Raw genomic sequence first — 13,431 nt, 5'->3', positions numbered from 1 at the left:
CTCTGTCATAGACAGCACGCCCAGTGATGGAGAATGCTATCCAAATTTCTCGGGACAAAAATGGCTGCTTTTAACTCATTACTGTGAATAAAATATGATAGCTGTATCCACTCTCTTCGTAGTAGAATTTCTAGCATCAGATTTGATTAAAATTCTACTGAATTCATGTAAATTCTAAACACAAAGACTCCCTTGTAAAATGGTAAAATTCAGAAACTCAGTGGGTTTTGAGTGAATGAATTACATGAATGACTGGGTCTTTCATGAGGTTAAAGGGTACCCATATCAATTATAAACTGAATACATTGCATGAATAAAGCCTTATGATTATGTACATTCTTGAAAGGAGTAAAATGTTTCCATTCAGAAAACTCATACTCTAAGAGCAGTTTATTACTCAGGTCTTAAAGATGGAGATGGCAGGATTTTCTGAAGCAGCTATTTAACATGGTTTGAAATGAAAAGCTCAAGGACACATTACCAATGGGTGAGGGTTTGCTACTGATCACAAGGGTTTTACACAACTAACACCAGAGTTTGAATAGATACAAATGGAATCACCCAGAAAAAATAAACTCCTCCCACAAACTGACCTTTAGGTCAACTGGCCTGGAAAAATGCTGAAAAGGAAGTGGGCACAGCAATTAAGATGCCCACATCACACATCAGAGGACCTGAGCTCAATCCCTAGCTCTGGGTCCCAACTCTAGCTCCCTGCTGATACAGATCCTTGGGGACAGCAATAATGGCTCAGATGATTTTCTACCACCCATGTGGGAAACAAAGGATTGAGTTCCTGGCTCCTGGCTTGTCCTGCCCTAGCCCTGGCTCTTATGAGCATACAGGGTATGAACCAGCAGGTGGGAATGCTTTCTTTCCTCCTCCTTCATCCTCCTCCTTCTAAAATGAATTTTTAAAGAAAAGAATTCAATATTGAAATGAAAAAGGAAGAGGAAATCTATATGGAAGAAGGTAGTATTTCTGCTGGAGAGAATTGCACATCCTCTCCTTCACTCCACAGGAAAATCTATCCAGCTGAAATTATGCTTGTTGAATGTGCATAAAAGGAGTCATGTGATGAAATAAGTGTTCCAGTAAAATTAATCTGTCAGCAGTGGGACTGATGGATTGACAGAGAGAGAGAGAGAAGAGGCAATGACAAGAGCACAATGTAGAAGGAGGAAGAGGGATGCATTCAAGGGAGAAATGTCAAGACTTAATAAGCAACTATTTATAGGCAGAAGACGGAGGAGAGAAAAGAGTCAAAGACGACTTCCAAGGTTCACTGTTAGATGGCTGGGAAAGCAGCAGTACTGCTGAGAACAGAGAAGGCAGGGAGGATAGCTCTTTTCCTGCCTGATTACGGTCATACTGGATGGCGCCAGAGCTGCTGGGCAACTGGGAAAATGCCCCTGCGTTCTTTTTTGACTAACTGTAAAGAGAAGGACTGTGACCCGCTCTGTTAACAAAACCGGAGGATAAATGAAGACAGAATGACACTAGTAGTTACATAGTTAGCAGGAATGAGTCAACCTGTGAGCAGAAAGCATTATTTAGGGACACATGCTGAAGACTTTCAACAGCACAGCTCAGTTGTGAACTACCAGAAAGCACAGTAAAAGTCAAACCCTCCAGAGTGAGATGATCAAAAATGGTGTAGACTTCATGGAAGAAAAGGATCAATGACTACAGTCCAAATTCAAACACCCCTAGGGGCAGGCAAGTAACAGAAATGAAGAAAGGTGGGTTTGGGGCAACAATATGTTTTAATTCACTTTCTGTTGCTGCAAGTGAATACCACTGACTGGGAAGTTTGTTAAAAAAAAAAAAAAAAACAGAGGTTTATTAGCTTATGGCTCTGATGGCTGGAAAGTCCAAGAGCATAACAGGAACATCTGATGAGAGCTGAGGGCATCACATGCTGGAACAGCAAGCATGCTAGCTGGGGTCTCTCTTCCTCTTCTTAAAATATCACTAATGCCATCATGGGAGCCCCACCCTTGTGATGTCATCTAATGCTAATTACTTCCCAGAGGCTCTACCTCCAAACACCACTCGCATGGATTTGAGAACTAAGTGTGCAACACATGATCTTTTAAGGGACATATTCAAACCATGCACAAGGAATGGTAGCCGAGTAAACAGCACATGCTACTCCATCTAAAAGGAGCCACTTCTCAGCAGCAGGTGGCCAAATCTTCTAACGCTTCAAGAGAAACCACAGCACCCAACACTCTCCACCATACTATGCTATTCTATCGCCTTTAAGCACCTGTCAATATCTGAAACCTTTTTTTTTTCTTTTTTTTTGTTTTTTAACTTTTATTTAATGAATATAAATTTCCAATGTACAGCTTATGGATTACAATGGCTTCCCCCTTCCATAACTTCCCTCCCACCCGCAACCCTCCCTTTTCCCTCTCCCTTCCATTCACATCAAGATTCATTTTCAATTCTCTTTATATACAGAAGACAAATTTAGTATATATTAAGTAAAGATTTCAACAGTTTGCACCCACTTAGAAACACAAAGTGAAACATACTGTTGGAGTACTAGTTATAGCATATCTGAAACCTTTGCGTTGCTGTTACTATTGCTGACATGTTTAAGGTCTCTCCCCTCGTATTAGAAGGTGAACTCTCTGAGGAGTTACCTACAAGCCACTGTTGCTCAATCAGGATGTGCTCACCTCTTGACTTCACAGGATCATCATTTAATATGGAATAAATCCAAACACTTCATGTCTTCAGTCTTCATAACCTTCCACCTCCACCCTCTTGCCATTCCCAATACACCCTATCTGGGCTCTGTGAAGGAAAAATCTGTCTGTCACTCACCAAATGTTTGTACTTTTTAGAGACATTAACTCTAAATCTCAACCTTATAGATGTTTACATCTATAAGCATCCACATCATTAGGTTTTTAAAGAAATTAGGTAGATTTTTGAATTGACTACAAATTTAAAAGAACATGTGATTCTCTGAAATTTCCCACACTTGGGTTTCCCCTTCTCAAGCTCATCACAGGGATATTCGCTTGCAGGGCAGCCTTTGTACCCAGAGCCTCAGCTCTGCTGGCTCTCTGAATTATCTTCTCCCTACCTCCTGCACAAACCTTTCTCCTAATTGCTCTGTGAGGCCAGTTCAATTTTTCTTCCTTTACGTGGTTTTGTTTTACTTCCCTACTCAAAAGTTTATCTTTCCTCTGGGTGTTCACAGACTTCCTTCTGTTCTTATAACAAGCAACTGTGCTGACACGAGCCACACACCACCAACTGCTTGAATTCTGACATCCTTCCACCAAGCAAAGGTAAGGACTAAATATTACTCATCACATTTTTTCCAGGGTTCAGCTCAGCACCTGATTTAAAAGAGGTATTCAATAAGTGCTTGCTGAATCAAATAAAACTGAACACCTAATAGATGTAAATATGACTTATTAGAAAATATGAGTAGACAGACACATCTTACTCTACCATTGGGCAACTAACCCATAACAATGACAAAAACTATCACATGGTCAGCTCCTGATTAGCACATTAACAGTGGGCAACATTGATGAGGATAATATGAGTTTTTAATACAGATTTTTTTGCTATTATAGGTACTATAAAAACACAGTAATTGTGGTTTACACAAGACTAAAAGCGAGCATTTGTATTAGCTTGGCATGCCTGCTTGGGACACCTGCAATCCATACCAGAGTGCCTGTGTTCAAGTCCCAGCTCTGCTCTCAGTTCCAGCTTCCTGCTAATGAATACTTTGGGAGGCAGTAGGAGATGACTCAAATAGTTGGATCCCTGCCACCTGCATGGGAGACCTGCATTGAGTTCCTGATTCCTGCCCGCGCCCTGGCCCAGGCCCCTGCCATTTCAAGAATGTAGGGAATGAACCAAAAGATGGGAGAACTCTCTCACACTCTCTCTCTCACTCCCACTCTCTTTCTCTTTCTCTCAAATACATAAATAAATCAATTTTTAAAACTCAAGACCAGAGTCCAGCGCTGTGGCACAGCGGGTTAATGCCCTGGCCTGAAGCACCGGCATCCCATATGGGCACCAGTTCTAGTCTTGACTGCTCCTCTTCTGATCTAGCTCTCTGCTATGGCCTGGGAGAGCAGCAGAAGATGGCCCAAGTCCTTGGGCCTCAGCACCCACGTGGGAGACCCAGAAGAAGCTCCTGGCTTCTGGCTTCGGATCGGCACAGCTCCAGCCATTGCAGCCATCTAGGGCGTAAACCAGCGGAAGGAAGACCTCTCTCTGTTTCTACCTCTCTCTGTAACTGTCTTTCAAATAAATAAAATGATTTAAAAAAAAAAAAAAAAAACCTCAAGACCAAAATTATCTCTCCTGCTGATCTGGCATTGTGCTAAAAATACTTAGTATCTTAAGGGTCTTTTTGAATTTTACTATGATTATAACATGACATTTCATGGGAGCCACTGTACTCCTTCTAAGCTATGAGTGCTCAATCATCAATCCATTCAACAGATAGTCACTGAAGGCCCCTGATGCCTAGTATTGCAAGTAAAATCATTGTAAGTCTGAATTATATAAACTATAAACTTATAAATAATATAAACTATAAACTGGAAAACATGGAAAGGCTGTGGATTCCAATACATAAGTTGCTACTCTATTAAATCTGAGAAATGGTCCTCTTACAATTCACACTTGTCAAGCAATCAACTTCATACAGGTGAATTAGGACAAAGCAGGGACATGTCCATTGTATAAGATTTTACAAATAGTTCTTTAGCTAAATAAAACTTGTATTTGTGAAAGAAACTTGAAGGATAAAAAAATCCCCATGTTTCATCACATTCCACACATCATACACACAGTATGGGACTTCCTATTTATTCTTTTAAGATGAATCTCTAATAAGAGTCTTAAGAATATTTGTTCCAGGGGCCTGTATGTGGGGCAACAGATTAAGTTGCCTTTTGTGACTTGGGAGCACCAGTTCAAGGAGCAGAGATGTGGATTGGAAGCAGAGCAGCCAGGACTGTGCTCCTAGGAAAGCAGCAGAAGATTATCCACGTATTTGGGCCTCTGCGACATACGTGGGAGCCTCAAATGGAATTCCAAGTGCCTGGCGTTGACTTGGCCTAGCCCAAGCTGTTCCTAGGAGTGAATGAGCAGATGAAATATCTCTTTCTGTCTTGCCCCCTCGCCCTCTCTGTCACTCTGCCTTTCAGATAAATAAATAAGTTTCAATATATATTTATATTTCATACATATATATATATACATATATATGGATAATTCAGAATTCTAAAACAATATGAAACCATCTCATGGGACAGACACTTGGGACCCCTTGTCCACACTCCTTTTTCTGTTGTCCCACACCAAGGACAATGAAGCAGCAGTTTCTGGAAAGTCAAGAAATATGGAAGAGTCTTATTCTAAAGTAGAGTGGGAAGTAGAAATTATCACCATGGTCTAAATGCATTTAAACCTGTATCTCAGTAACCTGCACCGTTTACCCAAGGCCTGTCTGTGGCAGGAGACAGTATTGTCTGGATTTTTCCACTTCTTCCTGTTCAAACTCTGGGTCTATGCATAGCACCTCTTCCGCCCCTTCTCAACTGGAAGAGGAAAGTAAGTCCTTAGGAGAACAGAATACAAGACAAGTAATTCTTGACCATAAGAAAGTTTCAGGAAAAGATTGGTTAACTTTCCTAGGATCAGACCTCATACGAATATCTCAGAATGAATGTTCCAATGTATTAATATAGTCCACTAATGGTTAAGAAAATGCTTACTTATTCTGGCCTCAGAATCTGCCCTTAAGGCATTCAGATCTGGCTGAAAAGCCCATGAGAGCAATTCAGGCATGGAAAGCCAAGACACCGTGGCAAAAAATGACCTACATGAAAGATCTCTGTGTGTGAGATCCCAGTGGAAAGAAGGGGCCATCAAAGAAGGAGGTACCTTTCTCTGAAGAGAGGAAAGAATTTGCACTTTTTTTTTTTTTTGACAGGTAGAGTTAGACAGTGAGAGAGAGAGAGAGAGACAGAGAGAAAGGTCTTCCTTTTTCCATTGGTTCACCCCCCAAGTGGCCGCTACAGCCGGTGCATTGCCGCCGGCACACTGCGCTGATCTGAAGCCAGGAGCCAGGTGCTTCCTCCTGGTCTCCCATGCGGGTGCAGGGTCCAAGGACCTGGGCCATCCTCCACTGCACTCCCAGGCCACAGCAGAGAGCTGGACTGGAAGAGGAGCAACCAGGACAGAATCTGGCGGCCCGACCAGGACTAGAACCCGGGGTGCTGTTGCCACAAGGTGGAGGATCAGCCTAGTGAGCTGCGGCGCCAACCGAGAACTTGCACTTTACTATGGCCCTGTCTAAATACTGTCGGAGTTTGTGGACTCAAAAGGCTTCCATAGCCTTGGCAGCTCATGACAAGAGCCTCAGGTGATTACTGACATCATAAATAAGAGTGTCAATTGTTAAATCAACAATAGGAGTCACTGTGCACCTGCTCCCCATGTTGGACCTCTGTCCTTAATGTGTTGTACTATGAGAATTAATGGTAAAACTAATCTTCAAACAGTACTTTATACTTTGCATGTCTGTGTGGGTGCAAACTGTTGAAATCTTTACTTAGTATAGAGTTGATCTTCTGTATATAAATATAATTAAAAATGAATCTTAATGAAGAATGGGATGTGAGAGGGAGTAGGAAGTGGAATGGGAATCAGGATGAGAGGGTGGGAATGGGTGGAAGAACTGCTATATTCCAAAAGCTGTACCTATGAAATTTATATTTATTAAATAAAAGCTTTCAAAAAATAAATTAAAAAATAAAATGCTTGCTTAGTAATCATACAATTTCATTTGTTATTTCAAAAGTCTCTACAAGTGAGCCTGGCATTGTGATGTAGTGGGAAATGCCACCTCCTGTGATGCTGGCATCCCATATGGGCACCAGTTCAAGTCCTGGCTGCTCCACTTCCAATCCAGCTCCCTGCTAATGTTCCTGAGAAAGCAGCAGAAGATGGCCCAAGTGCTTGGAGTCCATGCACCCATGTGAGAGACCCAGATGAAGCTCCTTGCTCCTGGGTTTGGTCTGGCTCAAACCTAGCCATTGCGGCAATTTGGGTAGTGAAACCATGGATAGTAAATCTCTCTCTCTCTCTCCCCCTCCTCTCTCTCTCTCTCTGTAACTCTGCCTTTCAAATAAATAAAATGAATCTTTTGAAAAAATCTATTTAAAAAGTTTCCACCAGTGAGGAAGATAAGTCTTAATATCAAAGTAAGAGAGAGAAGAAAAAGCAAAGTATTTTCCCTTCTCCATTCTCACACATCACTTCTGACACGATTTGTATCATGGGTTTTGCTCCACACGCCAAACAATAGACACCAGCTAGATGTCCTCAAATATAATTCAGCTCTGCCAGTATCGATCTGAAGATAGCATCAGATTCTGCAGGTTGAGGGTTCGGTCCCACAAGACTTCAGATGCCAATCACAAGCCCCAGGTTGTGGCCTATGCCACATAAATGAGGATGTCAACAGTCCCCTCCTTAGGCTGGATTGATTCACTAAGAGCAGCTCACAGAACTCAGGGGAAAATATCACTTATGTTTACTCACTTATTATAAAGGTGTTACAAAGGGTACAGATGTACAGTCAGGTGGGAGAGTTTCATAAGGCAAAATATGGGGAAGGAGACCTGGAGCTCCCAAGTCCTGTCCAGGTGCACAACCCTATAGGAACTTCCATGAGGTCAGCTCTCCAAGAGTTCCCAGGACAGTTTCCTTTCGGAAAGCAGCATAAGGCAGAACACTTTCCTTGATAGAAGCATCATTGCTTAGGCATGACTGATCACTGGCAACCAGCTGGATGTTCACCCCGTCTCTTGGTCTTGCTTTTCCTTTCTGGTGACCAGTCTCCCATCCTGAGGATGTCTAGAGGCCTTTAGCCACTGGCCAAGACATTTTGTCACTACAAAGATTCTGAGGATTTTAAGTACACTGTGATAATATCAAATAAAAAATTAAATTTACCTAAGATAAAACTTTAAAAAATGAAACTGTTGGGGCTGGCACTGTGGCATAGCTATGCTGTTATCTCAAATAAGTGCCGGTTTCTGTGCCAGCTGCTCCACTTCTGATCCAGCTCCCTGGTAATGCACCTGAGGAAATAGCAGAAGATGGCTCAGGTACTCCCAAGCATTCCATATGGGAGACATGGAAGAAGCTCCTGGCTCCTCGCGTCAGCCTGGCCCACTCCTGGCCATTGTGACCATGTAGATTGTGAACCAGCATAATGATCGCTCTCTGTCTCAATCTCTCTCCAACCACCCTCCTCCTCCTCTCCATCTCTCTCCCACCCCCATAACTCTGAATTTCAAATAAATAAATGAATCATTTTTAAAAAATGAAACTGTCTATGAAGAAATCTGAATGTTAGTAAGCACCCAAAATCAAGGAACATAACTGTTTAGATGTGAGCTGTCTAAACTCCCTGTCTGCTCCGGGCTACCTTGTCTTATACCTACTATCCTCACGTAGCTACCCTCAAAAATGAAACATTTTGAACAACTGATTACACATCACTCTATCTGGAGATAAAGAGAATCCTAGGAGTGGACAATTGATACGGCAGTTAAGATACCGCTTGGGATACGCACACCCCACACCAGAGTGCCTGGGTTCAAGACCCAGGCCCATTTCCAATTTCACCTTCCTGCTAATGGCTTTCCTGGGGGACAGCAATGATGGTCCAAGTACTTGGGGCCCTGCCACCCACAGGGTAGGCCCAGATTCAGTTCCAGGCTTCTGGTTGCAGCTTGGCCCAGCTCCATTTATTCAGGACATTTGGAGAGTAAACCAGTGGATAGAAGATCTCTCTCTCTCTCTTTCAAATAAAATGAGTATTTTTTAAAAATTTTAAATCAACCAAATAAATATTTCCCCATCTTTAAAATAAAAGATTCTTTGAAAAAGAAATCCCAAGGTTTTCAGAAACAGTAGTAGGTACATAGATGCTTTACACAATCTGCTTTTAAACAAACCAATTTTGAAAGAGTTAATAAACATTCTAACTTTCACAGCTATAAAGCAAATAAGGACTAGCCAACACTGAATATTGATAAAAATTTATCCAGCCATAAATGCGGAGCTCAGCCTTGCAACCTATATTTGGGAACTCCCTTCTGCACTTCTACCCCAATCTAGGGATCCAGGAGAGTGACACCGTGATTCAGCATTTCTATAGCACTCATTAAAATGAGCCTCCATGCAGGGAAATCAGGGGAGGGGGGAGGGAGGTCCAAGACACTCAAACAAAATCAAAACTTCTTTTTGTTAAAGCAAATGTTATGAAATTGTATACTTTTTCTCAATGAAACATTTGTAAAGCAACTGAACCGACAAGTGTGTTTTTCCTTGCTGTTATTAGGCAAGTCATCCTAAGAGCAGAAGGCATATGGAACATTTTTGTCAACTAGTTCAAAAGATGCTTAAAAACAGAAGCACAGAGGAAATCGCACTACACAGAGAGAAATTTCAGGACATCCACCAAATAAAAATAACACAGCTTGTACCTGAACAGGAGCACTTTTTAGAATCTAATTGATCTCATTTTTGTACCTCTAGGAGGACAGATCATGCTTATCTCTCATCTTTGAATCCTTAGCATAAAGCCTTCCACATGAGAAATGATCAACAAATGTGCACTGAATTAACCTAATCAGAAAAGAAGAAAATGCTTTCAAATAAAATTCCTGTGTAAACATTATTTTCAAATATTAAAAGAAACTCATCTACCATGAGTTTCTGAGGGTGAGAGTGGGGAAGGTTGAATCATTCCAAGTGCAAGTGGGTGTTCCACAGTGATAAACCTACTCCTCTACATCATGGATAAAGGTTTCACAACACTGCTTATCATAGGAAGTCAGCTATATGGTAGTCAAACCATGGCCCACCAAACACAACAGACACATACAGTTAGATTATAAGGCAAGCACTAGTCACAACCTCCAACACCTGAGCTATAAAGAAATTTCACTGAAATTTCTATGAGTCTCAGCTGGGAAAGGCTTGAGCATTCTCTGAAATACAACCTTGAGGCAGATTTTTGTTCTTCCTCCAGCACCCCAAGTAAGGGCACAGGCGTTGGAGAACTAGCCAGTTCCCCATCAAAGGCCTTGCCTATATGAAAAGCTATAAAGCAGATCCCAATTCACTTTATCACGAGGACCTTGGATTTTTCTTCCTTAAAGACAACATCTGTACCTTCTATCAATAAGACAAAGGGATAGACGTGATCTACATTAAGACTCCACCCACTAAGAGAGCTCAAGGAGAAAGGGTCTGGTAGAGAACAGAGGTGGGCAGCAGCCACTTCACACTAATGGGGAACAGAGACCTGACTTGTAAAAACATAGTAAAAATTAAATATTCAGGCTTCCTAAGTTTTAGGTTAGCTGCTCTAAACCTTGGGGAAGTCACCCAAAAGCCTTACATTTCTATCTCTCCACTTGAAAACTGGACATAAATACTGTTAGCACTTACTTATATTTTAGAAAATTAACCAAACAATGACGCAAACTTCAAACACTTTTCTCATAGTCTCAATGTATAGACAGATACTGCTGTTCTCAACAGAACAGGTAGAGTTTGAAGTGAAACATGTAACATACAGACTCTATTTTCTTCTCCTGATAATGAACAGAAGAATTTGTAATCTATTATGTCAGCGTGTTTGGGGTTCAAAATATTGATTCAAATAAAGACTATTAAACAGGAAAAAACATTTCTTAAACCATTTTCATTATTAAGCACCTTGGTTTTCCATTGAATATGTTTTCAAAAATCAGTGCCACCTTCTGAACCAACTTAAAAGTAAAGCAACTGCTCACAATGAATGCACATTAAGTACTGAAGGACAATGCCAACCAAAACTGGCCTTCCTATTTTGCAATTTGTTTTTATTCACCATAATCTTTCAAAATGTCAAACTGTTTACCTACTAAAAATGTAACAGGAAAAATGCTTTTTTCTAATGATCCATTAAAGACAGAAAGAGGGTCTTTCAATTTAAATACTCAATTTCAAAGTAGAAAAACTAATGGGAAAAGTACACACAAACAGCCTCTTACAGCAATCTTTGTGTGCAGACTGAAAGCAGTCTGCAACAGTCATGGGCAATAGAATACTGCACCCTTACATAAAGCCCCACAGAAACAAGTTAGGGCCCTACACAGGTTCACTTAACTATTGTTCAGTGCCCGGTGCACCTGATGTTTCAGCTGCTCAGCTCATAAGGGCATCAGAAAATCCCAGCTTGGGTTTTGTCAGAGAAGAGAAACTAATAGCAGTCCTATCGAAATAGATCCCCAGTCAATTCCCTCCAGTTTCTCCTCTATGGTAACAGTCATCGCTTTATGAATAAAGTGCTGCAGTACAATTGTGAAATCAGATTCTGGCAGGAAATCAAATCAAAGGGAAACTCTTCATGGCAGCTACTTTGGCACACCCCGCCTCCTGCCTACCTTGTTATGTTTTTGCTGGTGTCTTGCCTTCGTATCAAGAACATGGTAAGGGCTTTCTGAATCTTGGTTGATGTAATATATGAGTCTTGAAGGCAGTGTGATTTCTCTCTGCATTGCATTGCTGTTACTGATATTACTGCTGCTATTCTGTTGCAATGTATTGTCTTCATCTGCCAGGACTCCCAAATTTTTTTCTGCAGTTTCATTCCAATGCGGAGCTGGAGAGGCAGGAAATACAAACATAGACACACACACACACATATATACCCCATCAATGCATAAGTTCAAAAACACATTTTTCCATTAATTACAAAACAAAGTTTTCTATTTATAAGCAGGTAACAAGAGGAGACACAGTAGAGCAAGCTATTGCAGCAACGGAAAGGCCTGGCTAGGGGGCTAGCCAATAAGGCTTAAACAACCACGCACTGTGAATGTTCTGACTTATAGATACATTTTCTAGTCGGGCTCAAATCTACACTTCTAAGTATGGAGGGGAGAGTCAGGAGATGAACATGCTCTGAGGTCCTGACCCCCTCTGCAGCCCATCTCTGAGCCTACAGAGGCTCAACTGTGTTCTGCCTGCTGGCATCCCATCTGAGAGCCGGGGCCGCTCCGAACAGGGCTTGAGCGCTGAATTCATGCACATGGAATGTCAATTGATTCTTTTGACAAGATGGTCCGGGTCCCTTTTAACTTTAAGATGAGCAAATTCTTTGCCTTAGAGGGATACGGAGGCTGGCAATTTTCCAGTTCCTTATTTTCCTTCCAAAGCAGGCTTCCCGCTTTCAGTGATTCCCAACCATCGATGGACTGGACACTGCATTACTTATTGTTCATTATCAAGACAAGTATTGAGAAACCCCAACCCAAAGGTCGTGCACAGTGTCTTCTGCACTTCAGGGCTTTGGTCCCCGAGGCATGCCTCCCCTACCTTACTTCCAACAGCAGTGGATAGCCCAGGTCAGAGATCTGGGAAGAGGACCCCTAGCCCCCTCGTATCCTCATACAGCCCCTCCCCCCCGCCCCAGCCCCGCATTCACATGAAGGCACCCAAGAAGCAACTTGCTCCCTCTCTCCATTTCCCACCTACTGGTTTCCCCTCCGCAAGTTGCTTCAAGATCGCCAAAGGACCCAGGATCCACTAAATACCTCCAGTGGAACAGACAGTAATTGCACAGGTTTGGGGTGAATTCAACAGAAACGGACTTCCAAAAGTGAACTGGAATGAATGGGGGTTTGGGAATGAGAAGGGTGGAGAGGCAGGCAGGGAGAACACGGAGAGGCCGGGTCGAGGACGTGTCCGGAGCGCACCGAGCCGCGTGCCCTTCGCTTTCCCCTGCAGGGCCCCACCGGGAAAGGCAATGCAAAAGGCACGGGGCCATACCCACCGCTGGGAGCAGTAGCCCCCCAGGTGCGGGGCCGGGACGAGGCGGCGAGCGGAGGCAGCAGGAAAAGGACGAGGAGCAGGCGGCAGGGCGGCGCGCGGGCCGGGGCGCGGGCAGGCACCGGGCCGGTGGGGCCGCCGCAGGCGCCGGCTAGGCTGCAGCCCGCCAGGGGCGGCCGCCGGGAGCTGCTGCCGGGCGGCTTCATGGCTCATAGCTCCCGGGCGCCGCTTGGTGTGGCCGGCGAGAGCGCCGGGCTGGGCTGCGGGCCGGCTGCGGGCGGAGCCGGTCACGCTCGCTGGGCGCGCATGGTGCCGCCGCGGGCTGGGAGCGGGGGTGGGGGACTCGGGGATGCGCGGCGCCCCCTCCCCGCCTCGCCTCTCAGCCCCTCCCGGGGCAAGCCTCCGAGGAGTCCGGGGGTCCTCGCCGCTCCGCCAACTTGGAGCCTCCCCAGGGGCTGCTCCCTCCCCGCGGCGGGCGCGGCCGCTCCAGCGACTGCGGGGGCTGCTGCCGGGCCTGAGGATGCTGAGGCGGCGCGC

At 43.7% G+C, this 13,431-nt stretch overlaps 1 protein-coding gene across 2 annotated transcripts in view; it reads right to left on the bottom strand.

Annotated features, from left to right (window-relative positions):
* ADAM23 (ADAM metallopeptidase domain 23) overlaps positions 1 to 13,100 on the bottom strand; it is a 185,834-nt gene extending 172,734 nt beyond the window's left edge. For both annotated transcript variants that reach the window (XM_062190278.1, XM_062190286.1), the window contains exons 1-2: positions 12,899 to 13,100; positions 11,508 to 11,725 (exon numbers count right to left, since the gene is read on the bottom strand). In XM_062190278.1, coding sequence (XP_062046262.1) covers positions 11,508 to 11,725; positions 12,899 to 13,100 — 420 coding nt within the window. The remainder of the gene's footprint in view (positions 1 to 11,507; positions 11,726 to 12,898) is intronic.
* Positions 13,101 to 13,431: the final 331 nt, after the last annotated feature.

Source organism: Lepus europaeus, chromosome 1 (genome assembly GCF_033115175.1).
Source record: "Lepus europaeus isolate LE1 chromosome 1, mLepTim1.pri, whole genome shotgun sequence".
NCBI classification, from domain to species: domain Eukaryota; kingdom Metazoa; phylum Chordata; class Mammalia; order Lagomorpha; family Leporidae; genus Lepus; species Lepus europaeus.
Note: the sequence above shows the minus strand (reverse complement) of the source record. Positions and strands in the feature narration are given on the sequence as shown.